This window comes from Adiantum capillus-veneris, chromosome 24 (assembly GCF_014529385.1).
Source record: "Adiantum capillus-veneris isolate H3 chromosome 24, ASM1452938v2, whole genome shotgun sequence".
In the NCBI taxonomy this organism is placed as follows: domain Eukaryota; kingdom Viridiplantae; phylum Streptophyta; class Polypodiopsida; order Polypodiales; family Pteridaceae; genus Adiantum; species Adiantum capillus-veneris.
Window position 1 is genome coordinate 141,009,342 of NC_140954.1, and position 27,977 is coordinate 141,037,318.

Sequence of the window (27,977 nt, forward strand, 5' to 3'; positions counted from 1 at the left end):
GCAGTTGCAAGCTAATCCATACGGGATGGCTATTTGATGTGGAAAACGATGTGTGTTACACAGCCTTTGAGGGAAAAGGTTTTAACAGAGTGCCACTTGTCCACCTTTTTCCAGTGCTTGTTGCATAGATACCACCTTGAAGGGTGTTGAGCGTTACTTTTACTAGCCAAGGCTCAAAAAGGATGTGTACGACTTTGTTTGCAGTTGCTTAGTATGCCAAAAGGTCAAGTTTGACAAGCATAAGACACCAGGACTTCTACAACCTTTACCCATACCCTCCCACCCCTGGGAAAGCATTGCGATGGATTTGATTTTTGATTTTCCCAAGACCCAAAGTGGGCAAGCAGTCCCACTTCATTCCGGTAAAGAAGACCGTCAAGCCTGATCATTTGGCGACACTGTTTGTTTTTCCAGATTTTTTGGTTACATGGCATGTCTGAGTCCATTGTTTTGGACAAAGATCTTTGGTTTACTAGTTTTTTTGGAGGGAAATATGGGAGAACATTGGCACGCGGTTGTAGTTCTCGTCCTTGTTCCACTTGCAGGCAAATGGGCAATTTGAGATAGCCAATTCAATGGTTTTGGATTTGTTGAAGTCTTATATTTTGGATTAGAAGACTTAATGGGAAAGTATTTGCCCTTGGTAGAGTTTGCCTACAACAACACACAGAAAAGGCACCATTTGAAGTATTCGAGGGTGCTAAGAAGGTTCCTCAACTTCTAAGCACCAAAGACAAGATTTTCTTTTGAAGCAGGTTTTTTTGAGAAAGCCTAGAAGGCATGGAAGTCCATCTAGTAGTTCAGAGGAGGAGAGCTCATCCTCTTTTCACAGTGACCAGATCAACAAGAAAACCAAGGAGTTCAAGGAAGGGAGTCAGGCTGTCAGGATCGAGACGTTTTCAGGCTACCAGGACACCCATTGAGCCCTTGAGTTTGTACAACAGTCTGACGTCGCCTTCTCTGGAGGACGGTTCACAGAACACTTCAGGGTGTGAAAGGGGGCATCTTACTTGAAAGGAATTGTTCAGACATGGTGGTCTACTCTGTTGTTACGCAGAGAAGAACCTGCGACATGATTAAAATTCAAGACGATTTTCACGTCACTTTTGATATCAGATGAATATGCAAGAGATGTCATTCACTACTTGGCATCACTTGAAAATGATTGAGAAAGATACATTGGATGACTACTGCCAGAGGTTTTGGGATACTTATTTGCCAGTGTCTTTGTTTTGGAAGATTACTTTGAAGAACTAGATTGAGCGGTTTTGTTGTGGTTTGCTAAAAGAGATTCGACACTATTATTTAAACCAAAAGTTTGACTCTATTCAGAGACTTATGCAACATGCTAAGGAACGATATGGAACGCATGTCGGCTCATTTACTTATCCTATGGACATAATAATATCCACCTTAGCACATCCGAAGGTTCCGACGAACTAAGGGATCTGAATGCAAGTTCATCAAAGGATTTCGGAGAAAGGGGATCAGATAATAGTACGTCTTACGGTTCCGATGATGGAGACTGACGTGTCAATGGACAAGGGAAGCTAAAGAAGCTACCCACAGGTCCTAGGGCACAAAGAAAGAAAGGAAAAAGGTAATTAGCCGGTAGATCAGAGAATTCCCCAGACCGAAGATAAGATTTTTGAAGCAGATCAATATGATCTAGATGTGGATATTGATTTTGCCAAGGTGCACGAGGCTCTTGAGAAGTCTCAAGCACGGCATAAGAAGGCAGCGGACAAGATTAGACGCGACTTGCAACTGAAGGAAGAAGATCGGGTGCTCTTATGGTTTCAGAAGGCATGCCTAAGAAAATGAAAGGGAAAGGAGCGGCTTTTTCTAAAGCTAAGAATGCGGGACAATGGCCCTTTCCAGATTCAAGAGAAGATAAATGATGTATCCTTCAAACTGAAGTTGCGAGATACTTAGAAGATTCGCAATGCTTCTCATGTGGCTCTATTGAAATCTTTCAAGAGTGATATGCTAGTCGACAGGGAGCCTGAGGAGCAACCTGAAGTGGAAGAGAGCGAGGAGATACTCGTTTTGGAGAAAGGTAAGTGAACGACGGTTCTTAGTCAAGAACTATCTTGCATTGAATGCGAAGTGGATGGAGGAGGAGGACCTAGCAAATACTCCTCAGATATTGGAACTTTACCTTGAGGTTTTTTGGTCTAGCTTCGACTATACCGAGAGATCCCGTGGATCAGCAGGGTTGAATCTGGTGCAGATGGGACTGCACAAGTGGGGATTCACTCCACTCCTTTGTCACAGATTATCCAGATGGAATAAAGTCACCGATTTTCCTTTGGATTTCAAGGATACTGATGGGCTGATAGTATTCTGCTGGATGACTTTATGAAAGAAGTACTTCGACATGGGAATTCTCGAAAATGAATTTGATTTTTGTACTCACTCATGTGATTGTGTTTGAGTGCAGGTTTGAAAGATGAAATGCCTGCAGCATTTCAGTCTTGAGATTATATGGACATGATTGCAATAAGGATTGGTTAATCCGACATCGGTGAGGTATGGTGTGGATCTAGATGCGATGCGATTGCTAAACACGTTGTCAAGAATCATGGTCCTAGATCTCAATGGATTCTATGTGATTTGATTTGAATGTGATTTGATGTTCAATGACTGTCGTCTTTGTGCCAGTGCTAGATTAGTGTCGTCTAGTGCATCGGTACTTAGAGTCAGTGTCTACTGAACTGGTTTATGGCTTATGTGTGTTTTGTGCAGGCGTAATCGAGGGCGATTACATTTCTTTCAAGAGGGGGTAGAAAGGTTGTACCATTTTCCTCTTTTTATTAGCGCGCACACATCCACACACACCCGAGGAGAAGAGAGAGAGAGAGAGAGAGAGAGAGAGAGAGAGAGAGGTTGCATGGTATTTTGTACAGATATTTAAAGCATGGAGGACGCTGCAAAAATTGATCTGGAGCAGAATTGTAGCTCATTAGCTTTAGGCTTGGGGTCAAAGCCTGCAGAGACGATTGTGCCTATAGCTGGAAATTCCAATACTCTCAAACAACCTGACAGTCATTCATTGCATAACTCTTTGATGAGAGTTGTGGAAGTGCATACTGGTGAACCTGAATCTATAAAAATGCTTCCTGAAACTGATAAGAAACAGGTAATGCCTTTAGCAATCTCTCTTTCTACTGGTGTACAGGAGCCCAATGTGGCAATGGGGTTAAAAGGAACTGCTGCTTCACGATCTGTCTCCGCAGAAGGCGCCATGTCAGGTAAAATGTTGCCGCACAGCCTCACTTCTACTTTGGAAGGGGGCTGTGCTGAATCTGCCTCTTTGAATGTGGCTGCGTCCATGGATGCATTGCCTCTTAAAGGTAGCTCTCGATTGGAAGATACTAGAGCAATGCAACCTGTGGCTTCAGCAGGTGCTCATAGGGGCGAGCTACCTTCAAGTGCGAGCATGGTATCAGATGGAAGTCATGTCTTGCAGCTTGCTTCTTCAGCACCTGTAGTGCCCCACACCAAGTCAGAAACAGAGAATGGGCTCTTCAGTTCTGATGGAGGGGTAGCTCTAAAAAGGGAGAAAGTAAAGAAACGGCCAAGGCAACTGTTACAAGATGCACGTACTCGTGATTTGAATAAATCTGGTGAGAAACAGCCAGTTATCCGTTGGAAGGATGTTTGGGTTGCTCAGCTGATTCACATCAGAGGCAGAATGCACTCGACTTTTACAAGCCCTCAGAGGCAGAGAGTAGATCTATGGCAGATTGTCAAACATGAAATGACAAATAGCTGCCATGGTTTTGACAAGGATTCTGAAGCTTGTAGAAAAAAGTGGATACGAGTTTACAAGGAGTACAAGGACGATCGGTATCTTTCTAATGATGAGAAAACACAAAAATGCAGGTTTTATGATTTGGTGGATTTTTATATGGGGGACCGGGTGAATAGTTTACGTAACATACCTATACACCCAGAATTCCTACCCATGTGTCCAGATGCCATGCATGCTGCAAAAGATTTGATGGTACCACCCCCGCTGCCATCCAATGACGTTGATGTCAAGGCTATCGATGGGGGGGCAATGGTACCACAAGCGAGTTCAGATACACCTCTCATCAAACAAGTCTCCGTTTCAATCTCAAAGAAACCTCCTCTTGCCAAGAAACCTCGAGTTATCGAAAAGCCACTTTCCCTAGAGAAACCGCAGCCACCTCCTGTACTCGAGGCTCCAGTTGTTGAGGCGACATCAAAGAAGCCATACATTAAAAGTTCTGTACAAACCATGCTGTCTGAACTGGTAAATATAGGGAAAGAAATGCTGCAGACAACCAGGGAGTTTGAGAAAGAAAAGCTGGCTGTTCTGCATTCAATCAAAGATACGCTTGGAAAGATAGCCAAAAAGATTTAAGGCGGCTCTGCGCACAACAAACGTCACAAAACAGATATCCATGCCATTTTATGTAGCATTTACACAACCAGTTTTCTGTCATATAGCTTCTGAACCTACAGCATCTCTCCAGGTCACCGTTCACTTGTATCTTAAGAAGTGGCTGCTTGAAAGAGGGTTCTTTAATATTCTCTCTGGTTAGTTAATTTATAACAGGTCTGACAATGATACACAGTGATGGTAGGTTTAGTTAAAGAGTTTCTAACTTTTACGTCCAAAGGTATTGTTGCCGGCTTTAGCCAATAATGTGGCCAGCTCCTTTGGCCCTCAACAAGATGTACTACTGTTAATCACTGACATAATTTAAATGCCGGGTTTGTTGAATTGTGGCTGCATGGATATTGATTCCTGCAGAGCAAGGCAGGAACCTAATAAGGCTGACATGTTTATCCTGAAAGAAAAAACACAACTTATGTAAGTACACAGCTATTTCGTGTTGAGTATGCTTCTTTCGGTAAAGATTTTATTATCTCGTTCCTTTTTTTTTTGGTGAACACTAGCAGCATTTTATCGCATCTGCAGCCCAAGATGTGCGGCATCTTTTGTAGGGTCTAGTTTATTTCTTTGTACAAAGCTGAAGTGGTGGAAAGCAAGTGACTCAAAAGGATCTTGATGATGATATCCTTTATAAGGATGGATTATCACTTCCATTGGGTTTTGGGGTAAGAAGTTCGAATTTACTGTTGTCATGAAAGGGTTGAAGCTGACTCTGTTTGGTAAATGTATTTTCTGCCAGTGACTGGTCATTGTGGTTGTTGACTGAACCTACCGTGAGAGCACACATTTGTACAAGATTACCTTTAGTTCTGCGTATCTCTTAAAATTCTACCCAATTTTTCATCGAGAAGCTAATGGTTTTCTCATGCCCATGACTGTGCGTGTATGAGAAAGGACCTCGTTTCCTAATGATCCTCAATGGAGAGATTTATATTTTTGCTATGCATGCCCGTATCAATTTTTACCCATGCGTATTGGAAGATCAAGGGTGTTCTACGAAAGCACGTCCGAATTGGGAACTCAATGCTGGTGCTAGCTGCACGATGCCCCCAAGTGACGTATGCATTTGAAGGCGCGTTGGGGCAAGCAAAAGGCAAAGAGGATGCCAATTTAGTGGTAAGGACGGATGTGCAAGTGCGACTTTGGTACCCACAAACACATATGATAGGTGGGGTGGTGGTCAACTCACTTGACCTAGGCATCACCTACCAAGCCACCATTGGCAACCATTCAGATGAAGTGCATTGCTTGTGAAATAAAAAGACCCTCCAGACGTCGCAAAGGAATGTGTGAGATTGGTCCGAGCCATTGCCCGAGTACATAGACGAACGGGCAGCTTGAACCAATCGATTACTGCCTCTAATCTAAATGTATGCTCAAAGAAGAAGTTATATTTGTGGATCCCTCGAGTGTAGCTTCCCTCTGTGGTCCTCTACTTAAATATGAACTCAAAACAGCGAAAAGCTGCGTTGAAATGACCAGTGTAATCAAAAGTCGAAAGTCAATTTTAACTTCAGAAAAATATAACCAATGAGCTGTGTTAACTAGTTACATTGCAAGAGTCTAAGGAAGCCCCTCAAACATCTGTCCTCACTTGGTGCTGCAAGATGAGTGGCCACTTGGCAGCATTACTTGCATAAATGCAGTTTGACACAGATGGAAACAAGCAATCAGATCCGCATCCATGCATCTAGAATATGTCCACCGTGTTTGAGAATGTGCTTGATCTCTATCCCAGCCCTGCCCAATCACTAGGAGTGCATTCAAGTTGCTGTCAATCCTCTGAATCTTGTAACCATCCACTCCATGTATAGATGGTTGTCTGTCCACGTCACGCTTGTAATAGGACGCATGACAGAACAAAAGAAAGCGTCACCTATCAACTCCTGGACAAGATGCATTATTGAGGGAAGAAAGAGCAGCACTTCCGCACCAACCGATGCTATGGAGAACAGATGAGCATACTGTTTGTGGCCATCCTCAAGATGTTTGAGTATTGGCCTGTATAGGACGTTGATGGTGAATTGAAAAGACTTTCAAGCAGCAAGCGGCCACAGAAATGAGGACACAAGAGAAGTCGAAAATCCAAGGCATGATCAAGGAGCACAAATTGATACAGAAGATGGAGGAGAAATCTCAAGCAGACATACCTTAAGAAGATGGTGACTAGGAGAAGCTCAAATGGTGGCAAGAGTTTTGACTCTACACCAACTGAGGAAGTGAAACTGGATGATCCACCAAATGGATGTAGATTTCCAATCTTTAGATTGCGTGTAGGTTTAGAAATGTTTGAAGAACTCAATAAGAAAAGAAAGCTTAGAATCGTATTGTGGTATTTATGAAGCCAATTTAGATATCAATAAGTTTCCATCACAAATCAAGGGAATGGACCCAATACTGACAAATTTTGCTTGCAATGCTTGTGGTTCACCAATTAGATTTTCTTTAACTTGCTCAAGAGAAGGCCATAACATTGGAAAGGATTTGGTATCCATGGACTCACATCAAATACATACTTGAGCTTAAGAAACGCCAAAATCTTTAGCAAGTGCTTCAATTAGTTCCTTTTAACGAAGTGGGTGTACTTTGAAAATGAGGATGAAAATATCACCTTGGGATTCTAGAATATATTGATTGAACTCCATTGCAATTGTTATAGTGGACTCAGGGTGGCAAATTGCAACTAAGAGCATATTAGAAGGATGGAGAACGCCCGCTATCTAATGATGTTTGGGAAATGGCTCTAGAAGATTTAGAAAGGATCTTTGGTCTTTGCTAGAGGACATAAGTGTGGAACTCTTTATCTATTACACATATCTATAGATCATGATAATGTTTTGAACACAATCAAGCAGTTGAGTACCTCTTTGTGGCATAGCTGCTTGGAGCCAAAAATAGAATGAAAACTATATCTCCTTTGGGTTATGTGCTAGTCTTCTATGTTATAGAGTTTGAACTATATTAACACTATGTTTATGGAAAGCATGTTAGATTAGCTGACCATAAGATTGAGAAGCTATAATAGTGCATTTGGGTGTGTGGGCATATACCTACCAAGTCACTAGGTGAGAGAAGGTTTAAACTATAACTAGTGCATTGGGGTTTCTGTGGGCATATGCCTACCAAGTCACTAGGTGTAGAGAAGCGCGTTTCCTAATCACCAATGGTGTAGGATTAGGCTATGGAGGATGGAGCCTTAGCTTAACCATGGTGTTAGGGTTAGGGCTAGATAGATGGAGATTAGGGTTAGGCTATGCGTAGACACACTTGACACCATCAACTAATAGAAGACCACACCAAATTTGCTAGTTTACAGCCTTCACACAACACACACCGCTCTCTCTTTCTCTCCCACACAGGTCAGGGAAGGCACACACATCTCCAACACCAACACCATATGCTTAGAATAGAGCAAAGACGAGAAGGGGGGAGGAAACGTTATCAGGAAGAGAATGGGTCTAGGAGGGCCTCTTTATTTGGAAATTTAGGAAAGTCAAACCTTTAGTATTAAGAAAGTAATCAAAGGACAATTTTTGAATTCAAACAGGCTAAACGACTAGTTTATTTGAATTCAAAGCTCCCCAAAAAATGGAAATTAAAATCTAGCGGGCAAAACCATATCATGTATCATATCTATGGAAAGAGTTGAATGCGTAATAGCAGATCTATGATCTCCGCTCAAATCGGAGATCATATGCGGGAGTTATGGAATGCCAAAAATCATAAAATTTTCCACCTCCTTTTGGGGGAAAAAGTGCATCCTTTGACCGCTCTTACACATCCCTTACACACCCATCATTCTTGCACACATGGCGTACACCTATTCGTCAAAATGTTAAGCACCTCTAGAAGCTCGTGGCAAATAAAGAGGCCCTCCTACACCCCGTCCTCTTCCTAATGAATCGGCTATGATTTGCATCAATTTTGGCCAAAACATCATACACAATCCACCATCAAAACCGCTGCCACAATCGGCTCAGCGTGACACCATTGAGTACAAAGAATTGGGGCAATTTTCGGTTTCACCGTGCGGCTCTCCTCGCTAAGAGCGGCCAAAAAAACCTGTTGTGGTGCCTTTGTTGGTGCCAAAGCAATCCAAAAACTCCATCGTACTTAGAGCTCCTCTTCAAGCTCGCCAGAAAACGCTGCAGAGAGCTCCCCTCCGATGCTCTCCCCTCTTCCAAAACGAGGTCCCCCCCAATAGCAAAAGATACTCGAACTTCTTTTTTCTATTTTTGACTAGCTCTTGCATGAGAAGGCCCTTCTATATTTGTCTTTTTTTGAGCCCCACTCCTGCATGTGAAGCACCTTCTTATGCCCAAGGGATCAGTCCACGGCGTCTTGACTGTCCCTGTGGGACTCCTCTCTCTACTAAAAGAAGTTGGGCCATTGAAGGCATGCAAGAACCCCTCGAACGGATAGCCACGTCACCACCTGAGAGCACTGATGGCCGTTGGCCGCACATACACAGACACCAGGATGAGCCACCCGCGGGCCAAACACACCACCATTGCAACGCTAAGAAGAGCCATGAGCTGCCCACCATCGCTTGGAGCTCACAAGAGCTCTCTCTCAACTCGATGCTCTAAATGAGGGTGTTAATGCAGCTTATATGCCACGCCACATCTTTCCAAACTTGCCATGTGGGATTTTCTTATGGCCACGTGGCAGTCGCTCGTTGAAAGGGCTCCAATGGCCTCCAAGGGCACCTCCCAAAATCACTTAAAAAACTTTCTACCTGTCCGTCTCAGGTCTGCAATGCACTTCAACTTTGGCTAGCCATATCTTGCACATCTCCATTTGACAAGACAAGCTCTACATTCCCAAGCCAAAAACCAGCACTTTGGAAATCCCTCACGTGTGATCCCATTTGGACCACTCTAGAGCCCTTTTGGCCTAAAAAGCCCACATAAAGAATACATCTCCGCTGCCACTTGCTTGCCCAAGCTCTCCATACCTACTTTAGCATCTTGCCATGCATTTGCAAACATACACACCCCTGTCTGTGCCCTCTGCTAGGCGACACACTTTGGATGCACCATCATTGCCCAACTCCCTTGTTGAACATTCATGTTCAACCAAAAAATTGCTTTATTCTCCTACCAATTGCAAAAATTGGCAAACACTATCAAAAAACCAAAAACACTACCATATGTACAAGGCCCCACTCCTGCCTGCTATCAAACCTGAAGTGGGTTTCCCCACCCCCTACATCACATAGTCTCCGCCTGGATCAAAAAACTAGCACTGATTCCCTCCATCCATCTGTAGCCGCTTCCAAAAGTGCTTCACCCAGGCGCGTAACCATCCATGCACACAAAATTCCCATAGCACTTTAGCACTTCTCCGAGCATGAACCTACCTCATCAACTTACCTAGATCTGCAAGCATATCATCTGCTAACCCTCCCTCTCAACCATGTAAAGCGAACTCCTCTCAAGGGAATCCCGTATTCGAGGGATAACATACTGCACTGCTGCACTTACAAGCATATGCCTCAACCATGAGATGCATACCTCTTTAGAGAGCTTGGACACACTAAGAATCTCCGCCATCTGTCCTAGAACACATATGCTGCATCGGACTCTCCACCATCCCTGAATCTCTACTCTTCTCTTTGTTAGCAATGTCTTTGATGTCAGCATCATCAAGTCCTTCATCATTGATTGGCCCTTCAAGATTGGCCAACTCAACCTTCCTATCCGCTTCGGCTGCCTGCACTTCAATCTTCTCTTCTACTGCTACATCATGCTTTGCCAAAGTAGAGAGAAACTCCCCCCACACTGCATCACCTTGGTCCTCATTCGTAGGCAACCCTCATCCCTTTTGGCAAGATTCTCCATCATCTCTATCAGCATGCCCTCATCAGTGGGTGTAGACTCCTCTGCTTGATCCTCATCAAACACACCAGATTGCATCGCTCCCCGCTCTTCACACATATCCACCGTATCTCCATGCACATGCAAAAGATAGAACTCTTCATACTTGGATTGGGTTGACTTTGATAACCCTTTCTTGGCTTGTTGCTTCTTCATTATCTTCTTGGTCCGGCCACTTGCCAACTCCACAGCCTCGACATACGTCACATGCCCATCCGTCTCAACTTCATCTCTAACCTCCTCGTGCAGGCAATAAAAAAAATTGCTCAATTTTAGAAAATCAACATTTTGGGTAGCAATTACCTTCATCAGCTGTCTCCAAGGGCTTTTGAATTCCCATACAAACGTCGAAAAATTACTGTCTAGACTTTGCTTTAGACTATCCAGTTTTCTCTTCACCTCATTCATCTGCACCACAAGCACATACTAGCGTCAAAAAGCCTTTTCAAAAGATTCACAATTCATCTTTCCCTCTATCCATAATCCATCAAACCACTCCTTTGTATTTTCACAAACTAACAGCAAAAACATCGGTTCGGCACTTTCTTCTTTTGTCAACCTATTTTCCAGCACAACCAGACCGTAGTCTTTCAGCCAGGTCTCCGCATCTTCAACCCCAATGAAAATAGGAAAACCCATCCAAGCCATCTTTTGCACCACCTGCTCTTCAAAATCCACACCTCATTTGCTCCAAATCCATGACCACTTTCAAATCGGAGCAATTAGATAGCATACTCCGTGGGGGCACCAGAAGATGGAAAGGGGAACACACTCCGAACCCAAACAATCTCTCTCTCTATAGCCCAATATAATTACTACACCCCAATCCACTAGAGTTCACCTTCAAAACTCACACAATCCACATACAGACCACCCTCTGCACACACACACACACACACACACACACACACACACACACACACACACACACACACACACACTTGACACCATCAACTGATAGTAGACCACACCAAATTTTCCAATTTACAACCTTCACACAACACACACCTTTATCTCTTTCTCTCTCACACACTCACACAGGCCCAGGGAGGCACACACATCTCCAACACCGACACCATATGCTTGGAACAAAGCAAAGACAAGAAGGTGGAAAAGGGAGAAAAAACGACATCCAAATCGGCTATGAGTTGCAGCAATTATGGCCAAAACATCATTTACAATCCACCATCAAAATCGTTGCTACAATCGGCTTGGCATGACACCATTGAGCACAAAGAATTGGGGCAAATTTCCGGTTTCACCGCCGTGCGGATCTTCTCCTCGTTGACAGTGGCTAAAAAAACCTGTTGATACCTTCGTTGGCGCCAAAGAAATCCAAGAACTACATCCTACTTAGAGCTCCTCCTCAAGCTCGCCAAAAAATGATGCAGAGAGCTCCCCTCCGAGCTCTCCTCTCCTCCAAAACAAGGTCTCCCTTCCCCCCCCAATAGCAAAAGATGGGTCCCTAAGGGCATATATGTGTCCTCCAATTTAGTGGAACTCCTTTTTTCTATTTTTGGCATGGCTCTTGAGAAGGCCCTTCCATATTTGACTTTACTCGAGCCCCACTTGTGCATGTAAAGCTCCTTATGCCCAAGGGAACAGCCATGGCACCGTGACTGTCCTGTGGGACTCCTCTCTCTAGTAAACATTAAGAAGTGAATGGTGTATAGGAGGGCCTCTTTATTTGGCAGTTTAAGGGAATGCTTAAAGCTTAAGTCAAGTTTGACCAAGCCTAAAAGAGAGGGCAAAAAGGCCTATGTTAAGATTTAAAAAAAAACCATTTTCATATTTTGTATTTGAAAATAGTCTATTTAATAACCCAAAAGAGAGATGGGTAAATGAATTTTAAAATGTCTTTTTTCCACCCCTCTTTACTCTCTAATATTTCAAACACTCTCTCTCACTTAGATCTCATTAAAGGAGGCACTCCTCAGTCCATCGCCAGAAAAGCAGATTTCCCACATTCTCATTGCATTCTCTCTCTAAAACGTGAGCCAACTCTCTCTCTCTCTCTCTCTCTCTCTCCTCCCCATTTCTCTCTTGTCACTTTCCCCTCCCAATCATTAAGGGAACATTCTTTGCTGCCTACTTTTGACAAAGTGCAGATCCTCCAAGGTTGCAGATCTGCTTTCTCTCCCACTCTCTCTTCCTTTATTGTCTCTCTCTCTCTCTCTCTCTCTCTCTCTCTCTCTCTCTCTCCCCCCCCCCCTCATTCTTCTCTTACTCTAGCTCCAGCTGAGAGCATGGAAACCTCCATTACCTCTGTGTGCAACAACATTTCTCTCTCTACACTCATGATCAACAGTTTGAATTCAAAGGAGATTGAGTTGCACTTCCTCTCTTTATTCCCTCCACAACATAATCATTTTCTCCTATCTCGGAGTACTCTCCACTTCTTTCCTCCATAGCCAACTTCACCTGCTTGTAGCAGTCATCGTTACACATTCTCTCTCTAATTTTCTTGATTAGCCAACATAAATGTCATTCAATCCCCTATCACTACAAGACATTACAATGTAATAGGCAGGGATGCCTGTTACGAGACTATGCTCACCAAGATGTAGACACAGAAAGTCAATAGAGGAGAGAGAAAGACAGGAAGACATCAGACTCCATTAATGCTTATTCTTAGAATTCCTGATGATGCGTACAAGGAGGACTCCTCCCTTATATAAAATAAAGGCACCCTTTGATATCCAATTGTGATCCGTCGAGATGCCCTTTGGTTACACCCTTTGAGATCCCTTCTACTAAGAATGCATTCCCACATGAAGGTACGAAGGCACTCCCAACACTTCCAATTTACAATGCGGTCATGTGCGGTACATTCCGGTTGGCACGCATGGAGGACCTGAACCCATTAAGTGTGAGAGCATGACCTAATATATTCTTATAGGTTTTAAAATATACATGGATTTGGATTATTCATAAATATAATATATGGATATGATACAAAAAACTAGGTTAAAAATATAGAATAATGTGAGTTGTATATAAATATAAAATAGAAAAAATGGATATATTAAAATATAGGGAATCAAATGAGGGGACCCTCATTTGTTTTATGGATTTAGGACTATTTACAAGAAGTAAGGAAAAAGGAATGACTAAGAGAAGGCAGTTTTGTGATTTTTTCTTGGAGTGGATTCACACCAAGATTTGGAGAAACTTGCATGAAAACATTTATTTATATAATAAAGAGTATGCACATTGGTAAGAAAAAATATGGTAATGTGAGTATAACATACTTAGGCATATTTAATTATTTAAATAAATACCAAAATAACTATAATAAAAAATCCCTATATTTAAGCGCTATATACAATGAAATATTTACACACAAATGGGCCATACATTAATTTTATTTTTTATTTATTTTTATTTTTTTGGCTCAACTAGCCCAATGACTAGCTAGTTGAGGGTTTTAAGAAGATATGGGAAAATTTTCCTAACTCACACACGCCTATGTACAATGAAAGGGTGAGGATAGCCACTGTTTTTGAGTGATTGTGAGTGTCTTTTGGACCTTCTCCTTCACTTCACCAGACTTAAGTACTTAGACTTCGACTCTTTTGCTCACCTATACCAGCATGAGCGACACAACGTAAATATGCTCAACTCTTCCAGCTTGAGCAGTACCTAGAATAGCTAAGACGCTTAGACCACAGAGAATATTACTTGAAGCTTTGGGACTAACACCTCACTCATTTTGTGGCTTAGCTACTTGACTCTAACTTGTATGACTTGTCGGTTGCATGTTGACACTGCTTTGTGACAAGTTCTTCGGCTGTTGTAGTGGCTGCTGAGACATACTTCGTGAAGTTTCCTTGTTTTCCTGTACCTTCTTCTCTTTATAGTGCTCAGGCCTCTCGTCAGTCTTTTCTTCATGTGGATTATGGATTTTTTTATTTTTTCTTAATAATAAACAAAGAAAATCTTAAAACAACTCAACAAAAGAAAAATCATTCAAATAGAAATCTAAATGCTATGTACACTATACACATGTCCCTAGGGGCTCATATATGGATTTTGTCCCCATACTCCTCTGTAACACTACTATGATGGCATATACTTTAAATTTCGTCAAAACATTATCACAATAAAATGCAAAAATTCAATGCACCTCATAAAACATTGCCCTCTAATAGTCATAATGTTAGGTTCGCATTCAGAATGCTTCCCCCCTTCCTATTTGGAGTCATCCTTTACGATAGGGTATCGCAAAGGGTATGTGTTGTGCGTGGGCAATTAAAAGTTGTGCCTATGCAGGCCTTGTAATGTAGCCCTATTATGCATACACAGTCAATGCGTGGAAAAGATTTATGTTGTGCAAGATGTGGGTATAAGCAATTTGCTTATTGGCATTTGTTGGCGAAGGTTTCTATTCTAAGCAATGTAATGGTCTTTGAAGCTCCTGTATCGTTGCTTGATTGAAGCGACTTGCTCTTCTAAGTGTACTGTAATCGTAGAAAGAATTGTAAGAATTCAAGCGGCGATGCATTGACAACAGTTTTATTTTTCATTTTGGGACCCATTTCTTTGCGATTATTGGCTGTTTTGTTGCTGACCCTTGTTTGGGAACCCATACTTGCCCGTGCTTCGTTTGTGTTTGAAGAGACTTCTTTGGGATCCACCTTTTTGTTGTGTGAGTCGACAGTGGTCTTTGCTTCAACCCTTGTACGCTTGGTTGGGGACGGGATTTAAGCTTTGAAAGTTGATACTATGGTTGTTTTGGAATCCAAATGAATTCCTGATTTTTTTTGTGCTTGAATCAACTTCTTTGGAGCCCAAACCTGAGTTGTGAAAGCTTGCAATTTTGTGATATTCTTACCCGTTCGTGCACGCTTTCCTTGTTTTTGTTTTGGTGTTGGATCTTGTGATTTGTCATTAGAGATCTTTGTCTTCTTGATCCATATTTGTTTTTGGCCGATCTGGCTTTTTGGTATCCAGATTTTTTGAGCTTTTTGGCTTTGACTTGTTGTCCTGTTCTTTTGACCTGTCATGGTGGCTGCTGAAGGGGTTGGTGATAGTGATGGCCTGAGTTGATGATAGGGGATGTCGTAAGATTCATCACTATCGCTACTATCCTCAGCAAGGTTGACTTCTTGTACTTTCCCTTGATTTTTTGGCTGGTAGTGGAAAGTTACTGTCTGTTTGCTCATGGGTGGTAGTTTCTTGGAGGACTTGTTTAGCCCATTGATTAGAGCATTGTTAGCTCGTTGCTCTGGTCGTATTCCTCCTAGCTGAGTCTTTGCATCCTTATTAGGACCCATGTATGAGGATGCTTGTGGTGGCTGTGTTTTCACCGATGACTTTGGAATCCACTTTTGATGCACTTTATTCATGTAGCGATGACATTGATTCTTGGGTCGTTGATCTTCTTGAAGCTCGAAGTGTGCTACAGAGTCATAGAACTCGTCGTCTTATTCATCTTTTGATTCTCCACATTTATTTGTTTGCTCCTTATGTCGAGAGCTTGTTGATGTCTGGTTCTCTTCGTTTTCCTGGATTACACTCACTGCAAAATAAGGAACGACATCATAGCCATTTTCATCACAATCAATGGTTACAAAATGATGGGTGTGAGCAAAAATGTGGGTGTGATCCTCTGCTGGCTCAACACTTCCTCTGCTGGCTCAACACTCCCCCCCTCCGCGTTCATGTCGTCCTTGACATGACTTTTAGGCTTGGTCAATAGAGTCCTGTCGTCTTGAGCATCTGCAAACGTGATTCGTAGCGTAGGTTGCCGATGGTCAAGGTTGGGCCGAATATTTTGCTTTCGTGAGTGAAAAAGCCGGTGTAGAAAGCTTCTTCGAATGTTTGCATGTGGAAGCTAGGCAAAAACATAATTCTTTGGTATAAGAGATGTAACACCTTTGGTGAATTGTTGTGGGATCATCCTCCACGGCGCACACGTCCAGAGAAGCCAAGATGTGTTCCCATCCAAAAGGCTCTAACTCTTCTTCAGGAAATGGTTCTGGGATATAGTCCCTATGCGCTATAACCCGTTCTAGGATACATTCCTCATGTTTCAAGCTACCACATTGTGAAGCTCCACACATCCACAGTTCTTTAGGCTTACCTAACCAAGCTGGAAGTTTTGATCCTGCAACTGTGGCGGAATCAAACTCCTCAACCGGTGTTCTCGTCACATGCCTATAGCTATGGTCCCTCAAGTTTATCTTTGTTATGGTTTCCATATGTCTCAGGTATATATGGTCATAACTCCAATCTTGGACCATTTTCAATTGTCGCATGAATGGTCTTCCCAGAATGATGTCATAGTTGTTCTTCTTGCCAAATTCAACAACACCAAAAGTGTGTTCATATTCAATGTTACAAGAAGTAACAAGTACTTTTTCTAGCAGTCCTAGAGGCTTTTCCTTGTGTCCATCAGCAAGCTGCAGGGTCATTCGTGTGGATATCAAGGCAGGTTTTCCCCATTTTTTTCAAACCTCTTTGGTTGCAATGGCCACACCAGCTCCACTGTCAAGGATTGCCATGGTTTTTACACCATTGAATTCCACAGGAAGGGTGGTGTTTCCATCTTCTCCCTCGTAATACTTGCCTACCTTGTTTAATGGCACTGGCCTAGTATTTAGTTGAGGCATTTCAAGCTCTTTGATGCCTTCCTCGATTTGAGTTATTGGGGTTTTTACACCAAATTTCTCTAGACATTTACCCACATTAGCCCACATGTTTGGTCTTATTCTGAGCAACTTGGCTAACATTATTGTACAGGTGACTGGGGTAGATAGAATATCTACTAGCCCCTTTGAATCGATGGCCTTGTTGGGAGACAGTCTTTGTGATGGGACTGCAACCACATCTGACTTGGTCTCGTACTCTCCCATGTAGGACGGTAGTGTTCTTAACGAATGGGGTTGACTATCCATAGATTGTACAGATCCTTTGTCTCCCCAATACGATCGCACGTCTAGGTTCATTTGAGATCTAGTCTTTGAGGTTTGGTATGTGCTCATGACTAGAATATGTCTCTTTTAGTTCCTGGTTTGGTGGGATTACTTGTGTAGGCATGACACGGATCACATCCTCAGGTTTTGTAACTGGTGGTTCTAGTAAAGCTTGGGCTGTTTGAATCATTTTCTTGCACATTTCAAACCTTTGCTTTTCTAGTTCCGCATAGGGATATGTCATCCACTTGTGTTCTTGGGTTTGATTGTTTTTGAGCCTCACATCATAGGCTTTCAAGAGGGCATCTAATGTCTCATTAACCTTCTCTGCCAACACAAATCCTCCTGAACTAGCACTTCTCGGTTTCTCATCCGTGGATGGTTCTTCTAGAGGTTTAACCATCTATGTAAGAGAAGGTGCCTCCTTTTCCTCATGTTGTTTTATCTTCTCCTGAGCTTCGGTAAGCTTCTCAGCTAGGGATTTTTGCTCTCGTTCCCTGCGTGCTTTCATCCTAGTCTTTCTAGCTTTCCAACTATTTCGTTTCCTCTTGGTTTTCTGACTAGGTGCGTCTGTCTTTGGTCCATCATCTGTCTTTGGACTCGTGTCACTTTCCGTGTTCTTTGTCTCTGGATTCTCATCGGCTTTCTTTTGAGCTTGTGCTCTCGTAACCACTTGAACTGGTACAACATTTTCATTTTCTGAGCTACTAGGGAGCTCAACAATCCCTGATACATTTGTCGTGATTTTCCTGATTTGGTTTGGTTTTTTCGGGCAATCGGGGATCAAGTGAGTGATGCCACACTCAAGACAATAGGCATTTACTTCAGTGATCTCCGTATGAGGACATTGTTTGAACAAGTGGTTGTCACGACTTTTGTGACAATCTATCTCTGGTTGAGGAGATTCTTTTAGCATTTCCTCTTGGCTATAAGCAAGCTTTGACCTAGATAAGTCGTTATTTGCAACGAATCGCAATGTCCTTTCGTCCATTTCATACCTTCTTTCTTTTGACTGAAACCCAGGAGATGGAGGTTGTACCGGCCTCACCACTCCATGTGTTTCTCTCACATTCTGTTGCTCCGAAGGGTAGTACTCACTTTGACTGCTATACCACATTGTAGCGGTTACTGGAGTTGGTTTATTTGATGCTTCCATCATTGGCATGTATCTCATGTCTACCTGCATTCTAGCACATGGCAGCAGCGGAGGTTGTTGTCCTAAGACAAGCTGTGGCCTTAAAACTCCTACTGGTCCTGATGCATTCCCCGTAATGTATCTAGGTGGAGTAGGTGCTTCTGGAATAGGTTGTACATACCTCTCCCTAGAATTTTCCATGCTATAACAGAACTCTTCCCCCGTATGGTTCGTCCATTTTCTCTCAATTTCACACCACTTCGGCTCTCCCGAATCAAACCTTACAAGAGGAATCAACCTATTGACCAAGTCGTCGATAAGCTTTTCTTGATCAATAGGTGCCGTTGGCTTGGCAATGGACTCACTTATCTGTGAAACGCTGTGTTGAGAGGATGTGTCATCTCCTTGAATCTTTAAGTCCTTTTCTTTGTATGCCTCACATTTATCCACTAGATAAAGAGCTTCTTTGATCAACTCGTTTAGCGTCATCCTCCTTATCATATGCAGATCATTTTGAAGGCCCTCATCTCTCATTCCCTGGATAAAGATCAGCATCAGTCGTGCTTGCGTAGGTGATTTCGCTCTCGGACAGAGCTTAACATATCTCTTGAGCCGTAATGATGCTTTGTGTACTGATTTATTCTCTTTCTGTTTGAATCTATGGATTTGCGAGACTGTGTTGTGAGCAATGCCTTTTGGCGAGACAATAAACTCCTCAAACAGCTCATCTAGGGTCTCAAAATCCCATTTTTCCACCGAGTCGAACCATGTAGCTGCATCATCTTCTAGAGTCAATCCAAATCCCACAAACTGTGTCGCAAAATCTGAAACTTCCTCTGCTCTAATCACTCTTCTAAAAGACATTGCGTGATCTCTCGGATCTTTATCTCCGGAGTATTTTCTGTTTACCCATTTCTGGACTTGGGATGGTCTAACTCTTTGATTATCTACAAGTCTAACCAGAGACTCTCCCAATCCTTCTCTCGTTATCGCTCTTGAAGGGAATCCTGGTGGATCTCTTCTTGGAACTCATATATGAATTCTCGTGTTTGGTGGAGGCATTTATGGTCCTTCATTGACCAAATATCCACCTCTTTCTAGTATAGTTTGTGGATTTGTGATTTCTACAACTCTGTATTCTCGTCCATACTTGTCGACAACTATAGATCTCCATTGACAGTCGACTCCGTATGCGTAGACATATAAGAGCTTGTAATCCGTTATCTCTTCTAGGTATGGATCTGAGCACCTATAAAGATTGACCTCGTTGTCGTCAATGTATCTATATAGTCCTTCACTCTCATGACCAATCATCCAAACTCTTCAACAAGATGGATCTTTATCAATTGCAAGTTTGGAAGATCCATTGTGGGAAGATATTCCTCTATCGTCGGGATCTCCAAGCTTGTGTAAGCTGCGTTTGAATCTAGGGTAGGCATGATTTCTGGGCTTAAGAGCCTTTTCTTGGTTCAAGTAGACTTAGTCCACTATGTTCAAGTGCTTTGGTTAGGGAAAAGTCGAAACTATGTCCAAAACCGCAACCGTTTCGTCACAATTCTCGCAAATTGTCGCTTTCAGACACCCCTGACTTCCGGATGCATTTTGAGGCCTTAAACGATGTTTTTTTCAAATTTGAACTTAACGATTTCCGTCGGCATGCATTTAGTTCAAGTTTTTCTCTAAGATATGTAGAGCCGCTCTTAGGCTATGTTTTGATATAAAAACTTTTCCGATCCGATACCGTTTGTGAAAGTTATGGCCAAAATAGTGAAATGCAGTTTAAACTGGTCAAAATGAGTTCAAATTCAAATTTAAAAGAAGATTTGGGATCTCTGTGACACTGTGAACACTCCTGTATGGTCAAAGTATGGTTGGACCCTAAAACTGGCCTAGAGACATCCTACGCGTAGGATGTCTATATGCTCAGAATTTAACAAAATTTGGACTAGAGACTCCCCTTAAGTCCAACAACACAATGGTATGCTCAGAATTTCATTTGGACCTAAAAATGGCCTTGAGACATCCTACGCGTAGGATGTCTTTTTGCTCAGAATGACTTGAAATTTTCACCCCAGCTTCTCCTTGATGTGCTGATCACAGTGGTGTGCTCATAGGTTGGTTTGGAGTCCTAAATCAAGCTGGAGACATCCTACGCGTAGGATGTCTAACTGCTCAGATTTTGTCCAAATTTGATCCCAAGATTCTCCTAGTGTTAGCAACCCAATGGTATGCTCAAAATTGAATTTGGATGCCAATAGGTCAAGATTTAGGCTGCAAGAGCTTCTAGTGCACTCCAAGAGTAGGATGTCTGACAATTCTTGTCTTTGCTTGGTAAATAGGCCAAACAAGGTCCAAATTCACTTTTGAAAAAAAGTTTTGGAATCCTTAAGACACTTAGAACCTCCCTATATGACCAAAGTAGAATTCTGACCACTTTATGACCCTGGAGACATCCTACGTGTTAAGTATGGAGCCTGATTTACCCTTGTAATTTTCTGTGGTAAAAGCGCACATTTGTAAGGCCCCCATTATGAGGAGAAGCAATCGTGCGTGAAGGAAAATCACTCACCGGAAACCAAAATTTTCACGGACAAGAATCAGGGGCAACTTTAAAGGCCTCGGGAGCAGAGGCCCCCAAGACTTTTTTTTCGCCAGAATATTATGGCCGGACGGCGGCCGAAAAGTGGTCGGAAAACAACCGGTCGGTTGGCCGATGGCCGGTAGTCAATGGCCGATGGCCGGTGGTCGGAAGTCAATGGCCGGTGGCCGGTGGTCGGAAGTCAATGGCCGGTGGCCGATGGCCGAATTCAATGGCTGGTGGCCGAATTCAAAAGCGGACTTGTCTTCTCAAGGGCGGCCACACATGGGCGGATTGGAGGGTCCGATTTGGACTTATTCGCACAAGGGCGGCTACACATGGTTGTCTCTCATAAGAGAGGGCAGCCCTTTTGGCCTATAAAAGGAGGCCATTTCTACACACATTTCATAGTGTGAAGTTGATGCAACATTTGAGTGTGAGGTGGTGAGAGTGAAGCAAAGCGGGAGCTCCATTAAGGGTATAATCCCTTTGTAAACTACTTCTTGTTTTGAAGTACTAAAGCCATTGAGTGGCTGCTTTCCCGTGGACGTAGCCCACATTGGGTGAACCACGTATATCATGTGTACTCTCTCTCTCTCTCTCTCTACTCTATAATCTCATGTATATAAATCTGTCTCTCTCCATTAAGTAATCTACTCAATTATCTATTTAGCTACGTCTTATTTCCTAACAACTGGTATCAGAGCAAGGTTTGCTCGTAGCTAAATTATCTCAAGGAAAGGATTCCTTGAATTGAGTGGGAGTTATGGTGGAGGAAGGGAAGCTCAAGATTGAGAAGTTCAACGGCAAAAACTACCAACATTGGAAGATGCAGATTGAAGACTATCTCTACCAGAAGGACCTCTATTTGCCACTAGGCGGTCTTGCGAAGAATCCCGCAACAATGGCAGATGAAGCATGGATTGTTCTTGATCGAAAGGCACTGGGAATAATCCGGTTAAGCTTGGCGTCAACGGTGGCCTTCAATGTTTCAGAGATGAAGACCACGGAGGACTTGATGAAGTCACTTGACGACTTCTACGAGAAACCATTGGCATCCAATAAGGTATTTCTTATGAAGCGCTTGTTCAATCTAAAGATGGCAGAGAATGGTTCAGTTGCAGAACACCTAAATGACTTTAACACAAACATAAGTCAACTTCGATCGGTGAAAATCAATTTCAATGACAAAGTGCGAGCTTTCCTTATACTATCATCTCTACCGGATAGTTGGGACAGCCTTGTGATGGCTGTAAGTAATTCTATCTCTGGCACAAATACTCTTAAGTTTGATGATGTTGTGGGTGTTCTCCTAAGCGAGGAAATGCGAAGGAGAAGCACAGGAGAATCATCAAGTGCTGCACTATCAGTGGAAACAAGAGGAAGGCTTAAGGAGAGGTTCAAAAACCAAAAGGGTCGTGATAGCTCAAGGTGGAGCAAGTCACGCACAAAGTCAGTTCTTGAATGTTGGAACTGCGGCAAGAAGGGCCACGTCAAGAAGGATTGCTGGTCCAAGAAGAAGAAGGAGACAGTGTCTCAAGACAACAAGCCAACATCGGAGGCCAATGTGGCAGGTAAAGTAGAGCAAGATGCTCTAATTCTCTCATTAGACAATGTGTCTAATTCCTGGAAAGTAGATTCCGGGGCTTCATTCCATGCGACACCACGCAAGCAACATTTCCAAGACTACACCAAAGGTAATTTTGGGTATGTATACTTGGGAGATGATGAAGCTTGTGAGATTGTCGGCAAAGGTACAGTTTCTGTCAAAACTGCTAACGAAAATGAATGGAAGCTTAAAGATGTTAGGCATGTTCCTTCTCTTCGCAAAAATTTGATCTCTACAGGAAAATTGGACGATGAAGGTCACAACATTGCATTCGGAAACAAACAGTGGAATATCTCAAAGGGATCTTTGGTGGTTGCCAAGGGTGAAAAAGTCGGTACACTTTACTTGTGTACTGTTAGCACACAACCTTCAGCTTGTGCATCAACTACAGAAGTTGACAGTGCGGTGTGGCACTATGGACTTGGGCATATGAGTGCCAAAGAAATTCAAATCCTTCAAACAAAGAAGCTTCTACCAGGTTTGAAAGAAGTGGACTTAGAGTTCTGTGAAGATTGTGTTTATGGTAAACAAAAGAGGGTAAAATTTCAAAAATCAGGAAATGAAAGAAAAAAAAAAAACTTGAGTTGGTTCATTCTGATGTTTGGGGTCCTCCAAGTACACCATCACTTGGTGGCTCATTGTACTATGTAACATTCATAGACGATGCGACTAGAAAAACATGGGTTTATGTCATGAAGAATAAATCCGATGTATTTTCCATATTTCAAAGGTGGAAAGCCTTTGTGGAGAACGAAATAGGTACCAAGGTTAAATGCCTCAGATCCGACAATGGAGGCGAATATTGCAGCCAAGCTTTTGAAAGCTTTTGTGCTAGCAATGGCATTCGGAGGCAAAGGACAACCCCAAGGACACCTCAACAAAATGGGATTTCGGAAAGGATGAACAGGACAATCATGGAACGAGCACGAAGCATGTGGCTACATGCAAGCCTACCACTTGAGCTTTGGGCGGAAGCTGTAAGTACGTCTGTGTACTTAATCAATCGGTCACCCTCAACGGCATTGGATGGGGGAGTTTCGGAAGAGGCATGGACAGGTAAACCGGTGAATTATGCATTTCTCAAAGTGTTTGGGTGTGAGGCTTTCATGCACATAGATAGAAGCCTAAGATCTAAGTTAGATGCAAAGTCCAAAAAGTGTTTCTTCATTGGCTATGGAGAAGGAGACCTTGGGTATCGCCTATGGAATCCTGAAGATGGTAAAATCTTAAGGAGTAGGGATGTAATTTTTAACGAACAAAATATGTACAAAGATTACTTGGAAAGAAAACAAACAAAAGAAACAGGTGATGAGTACATGGAGCTTGAGGACGGTGAAGACTCAAGGACTGCAAATGGTGACAATGTGCAACAACGTCAACCAAATGAGGAGCCTCAACCTATTCCCCGAAGATCTACAAGAGCAAGTAGACCTCCAGAAAGGTTTGTTCCTTTCTTCAACCATCTCTTGATCTCAGATTGTGGAGAGCCGGAATCATATGAAGAAGCTATGCAACATGAATCCAAAGAAGAATGGACGAAGAGCATGCAAGTGGAGATGGACTCACTACATCGCAACCAAACATGGGAGTTGGTTGAGTTTCCTAAAGGTAAGCGGGCACTTCAAAACAAATGGGTGTACAAGCTAAAGGAAGAAGAAGGTGGGAAGAAAAGGTACAAGTCTAGGCTTGTGGTAAAAGGTTTTTCTCAAAAGAAAGGTATTGACTTCAATGAAATATTTTCTCCTTTTGTAAAAATGAACTCAATTAAGCTTGTCTTAAGCCTTGTGGTTGCTCATGATCTAAATCTCGAGCAAATGGATGTAAATACAGCATTCCCTCACGGTGACTTAGAGGAGGAAATCTACATGCTTCAACCAAAGGGGTATGAAGTAAAAGGTAAGGAGAAAATGGTTTGCAGATTAAAGAAGAGATTGTATGGTTTAAAGCAAGCATCAAGACAATGGTACTTGAAGTTTGATCGATGGATGTTGGATCATGGATTCACAAGATGCAACTCGGATCACTGCGTCTACACGGAGAATTTGGGAGATGGGAAATTCATCATCCTAATGTTGTATGTTGATGAAATGTTGATTACAAGTGCTAACATGCAGGACATCAAAGACCTAAAAGAGGAGCTGTCCAAATCTTTTTCAATGAAAGATTTAGGTGCTGCAAAGAGGATACTTGGTATGAAAATATCAAGGGACAGGACGAAGAAGACAATAAAGCTATCTCAAGAAGATTACATCAAGAAGGTACTAGAAAGGTTTGCAATGCAAAATGCAAAACCAGTTTCTACACCTTTGGCTGGTCATTTTAAACTAACGAAGGATATGTGTCCAAAGACACAAGAGGAGATAGCCTATATGTCTAAAGTTCCATATGCTGCAGCGGTAGGTTCTCTAATGTATGCTATGGTCTGGACAAGGCCAGACATTGCACATGCAGTGGGAGTTGTGAGTAGGTTCATGGACAACCCAGGTAAAGAGCATTGGCAAGCTGTGAAGTGGATACTTGGGTATCTAAAAGGGACAACAACAAATGCTTTGTATTTTGGAGGAACTGATATTTTTCTAGAAGGGTATGCTAATGCAGATATGGCAGGTGACAAAGATACTCGAAGGAGCACTACTGGCTATGTGTTCACGGTTGGAGGCACAGCAGTAAGCTGGGCTTCAAAGCTGCAGAAAGTGGTTTCACTTTCTACCACGGAAGCAGAGTATGTAGCAATGACGGAGGCAAGCAAAGAAACTCTGCGGCTTCACAGATTCTTAGAAGAGCTTGGATTCAAACAAGACAATTGTGTCTTGTACAGTGATAGCCAAAGCGCTATCCATCTTGCGAAGAACTCATCCTTTCATTCAAGGACAAAGCACATTGAGGTGAGATATCACTTCATACGCACTCTTTTGGAAGAGAGACAACTAAAGCTAGGAAAGGTGCATACAAGTGAAAATCCTACAGACATGTTTACAAAGGTGGTCAACAAGGAGAAGTTGAGCTTTTGCTCATCTTCAATCGGCATTCAAGGATAAGAAGCCAGAATGGAAAGCAGTCACAGGTTTGGTTTGGAGATCAATCTCCAAGTGGGAGATTGTTAAGTATGGAGCCTGATTTACCCTTGTAATTTTCTGTGGTAAAAGCGCACATTTGTAAGGCCCCCATTATGAGGAGAAGCCATCGTGCGTGAAGGAAAATCACTCACCGAAAACCAAAATTTTCACGGACAAGAATCAGGGGCAACTTTAAAGGCATCGGGGGCGGAGGCCCCCAAGACTTTTTTTCGCCGGAATATTCTTTTTCGCCGGAATATTATGGTCGGACGGCGGCGGGAAAGTGGTCGGAAAACAACTGGTCGGTTGGCCGGTGGCCGGTAGTCAATGGCCAATGGCCGGTGGTCGGAAGTCAATGGCCGGTGGCCGGTGGTCGGAAGTCAATGGCCGATGGCCGATGGCCGAATTCAATGGCCGGTGGCCGAATTCAAAAGCGGACTTGTCTTCTCAAGGGCGGCCACACATGGGCGGATTGGAGGGTCCGATTTGGACTTATTCGCACAAGGGCGACTACACATGGCTGTCTCTCATAAGAGAGGGCAGCCCTTTTGGCCTATAAAAGGAGGCCATTTCTACACACATTTCATAGTGTGAAGTTGATGCAACAAGGTGAGTGTGAGGTGGTGAGAGTGAAGCAAAGCGGGAGCTCCATTAAGGGTATAATCCCTTTGTAAACTACTTCTTGTTTTGAAGTACTAAAGCCATTGAGTGGCTGCTTTCCCGTGGACGTAGCCCACATTGGGTGAACCACGTATATCATGTGTACTCTCTCTCTCTCTCTCTACTCTATAATCTCGTGTATATAAATCTGTCTCTCTCCATTAAGTAATCTACTCAATTATCTATTTAGCTACGTCTTATTTCCTAACACTACGTGTAGGATGTCTTTTTGCTCTATTTCAGCTCAAACTTGCACTGTAGCTTCCCCTTGATGTGCTAAACTCACAGATCTTTTTACTTTTTGATTCTGACACCTATAGGTTGGTCAAATGATCAAGAATCTGTTCCACAAGCCTGATGTCTATTCTGCTGAATTCCCAAGTCAAATCAACTCCAAATTGGACCAAAATTGACTAGGAGGCTTGCCTAAGGCTATACAACACCCTGCTATGTCCACAGTTTGAATTTGGCCTCTAAATCATGCCTTAGACATCCTACGCGTAGGATGTCTAACTGCTCAAAATTGCCCCAAATTTGAACCACAAACTCTCCTTAAGGTGCTGATCACTGTGGTATGCTCAGAATTTTGTTTAGAGTCCAAAATCACACAGAAGACATCCTACGCGTAGGATGTCTTTTTGGCCTGTTTGACCCCAGACTTGTCCCACAGCTTCCCCTTGATGTCAGTAACCCAGTGGTATGCTTAGATTTTGTTTTGGATGTCAAAAGTCCCAAATTTTAGCTGGTCTTGCCTTTTTCATTCAAAAGTGATAAAGTCCGCTCAATCTTCCCTTTCACTGACCCAAATGAGATGAATTTTATCACATGCACTCAATACAACATTTAGAACATGCCTATGGAGTCATCCTATGGTTTGGTCTCAAAAATTATGCCTTGGCACGATTTGGGTAGGATGTCTGGCACTTCTCGTCTTTTGGCTTTGATCTGTCAAAATTTGGTCAAATTTCTACTTTCCAGGTGAAAATAGGGTAAAACCTACCTTCTAAACACACTGGTAACCTCAGATTTTCAAAAAAGTGCCCAGATCACCCTGTAGACATCCTACGCGTAGGATGTCTACTGCTGATTTTCTGAGACTGAAGTGTCTCTGATGCTTCCTTATGCTCTCAACAAGTGCAAGTATGCTTCACAATTGCAAAAACATGCAAAAATCACTCAATTTAAGCCTTTTCTGAAATTTTACGTTTTCTAACTCCACCTTTTGGCTTTTGGTCAACAAAAATAGGAAAAAACACCCAAGTCAATATGTTACTAGGGTAAAACCTACCCTATGAACCCACTCGTGTAGTCAAAATTTTTGAATTTGGTCTCCAAAACCCCCTTGAGACATCCTACGCGTAGGATGTCTATGTTTACAGAATTACATGTTTTCTTCACAGAACCCTTGCAAATGCTCTTTTATATGCACAACATCAGTCAGTCATACAAAAATATCCACAAAAGCTTGTTTAATACATTTTTACCCTCAAAAGCATACTTTTCCGTGATTTCAAATGCAATCAAGCACTTAAGCAAATAATTCAATGCTGAATAGCTCTAGATTAGAATCGGATCACTTACCTAAAGCTACTCCTACAAATCATATGGGGTTTTGCATCTATGAGTAGAAAAACGCTTCACTGCCACACACGGACTAGTAAACGCTTTTATCACCTCACAAATAACTTGACCACCAACAACTACTCTAATCCAC

General features: G+C 42.6%; 1 protein-coding gene across 8 annotated transcripts in view; it reads left to right on the top strand.

Annotated features, from left to right (window-relative positions):
* The window catches only part of LOC147427264 (uncharacterized), a 49,482-nt gene extending 44,568 nt beyond the window's left edge, over nucleotides 1-4,914 (top strand). For 3 of the 8 annotated variants that reach the window (XM_086499062.1, XM_086499060.1, XM_086499061.1), the window contains 3 exons: nucleotides 2,444-2,532; nucleotides 2,749-2,793; nucleotides 2,910-4,914. In XM_086499062.1, coding sequence (XP_086355188.1) covers nucleotides 2,921-4,393 — 1,473 coding nt within the window. In that variant the 5' untranslated portion in view covers nucleotides 2,444-2,532; nucleotides 2,749-2,793; nucleotides 2,910-2,920 and the 3' untranslated portion in view covers nucleotides 4,394-4,914. The remainder of the gene's footprint in view (nucleotides 1-2,443; nucleotides 2,533-2,748; nucleotides 2,794-2,909) is intronic. The other 5 variants (XM_086499065.1, XM_086499058.1, XM_086499057.1 and 2 more) reach the window with 2 other exon arrangements.
* Nucleotides 4,915-27,977: the final 23,063 nt, after the last annotated feature.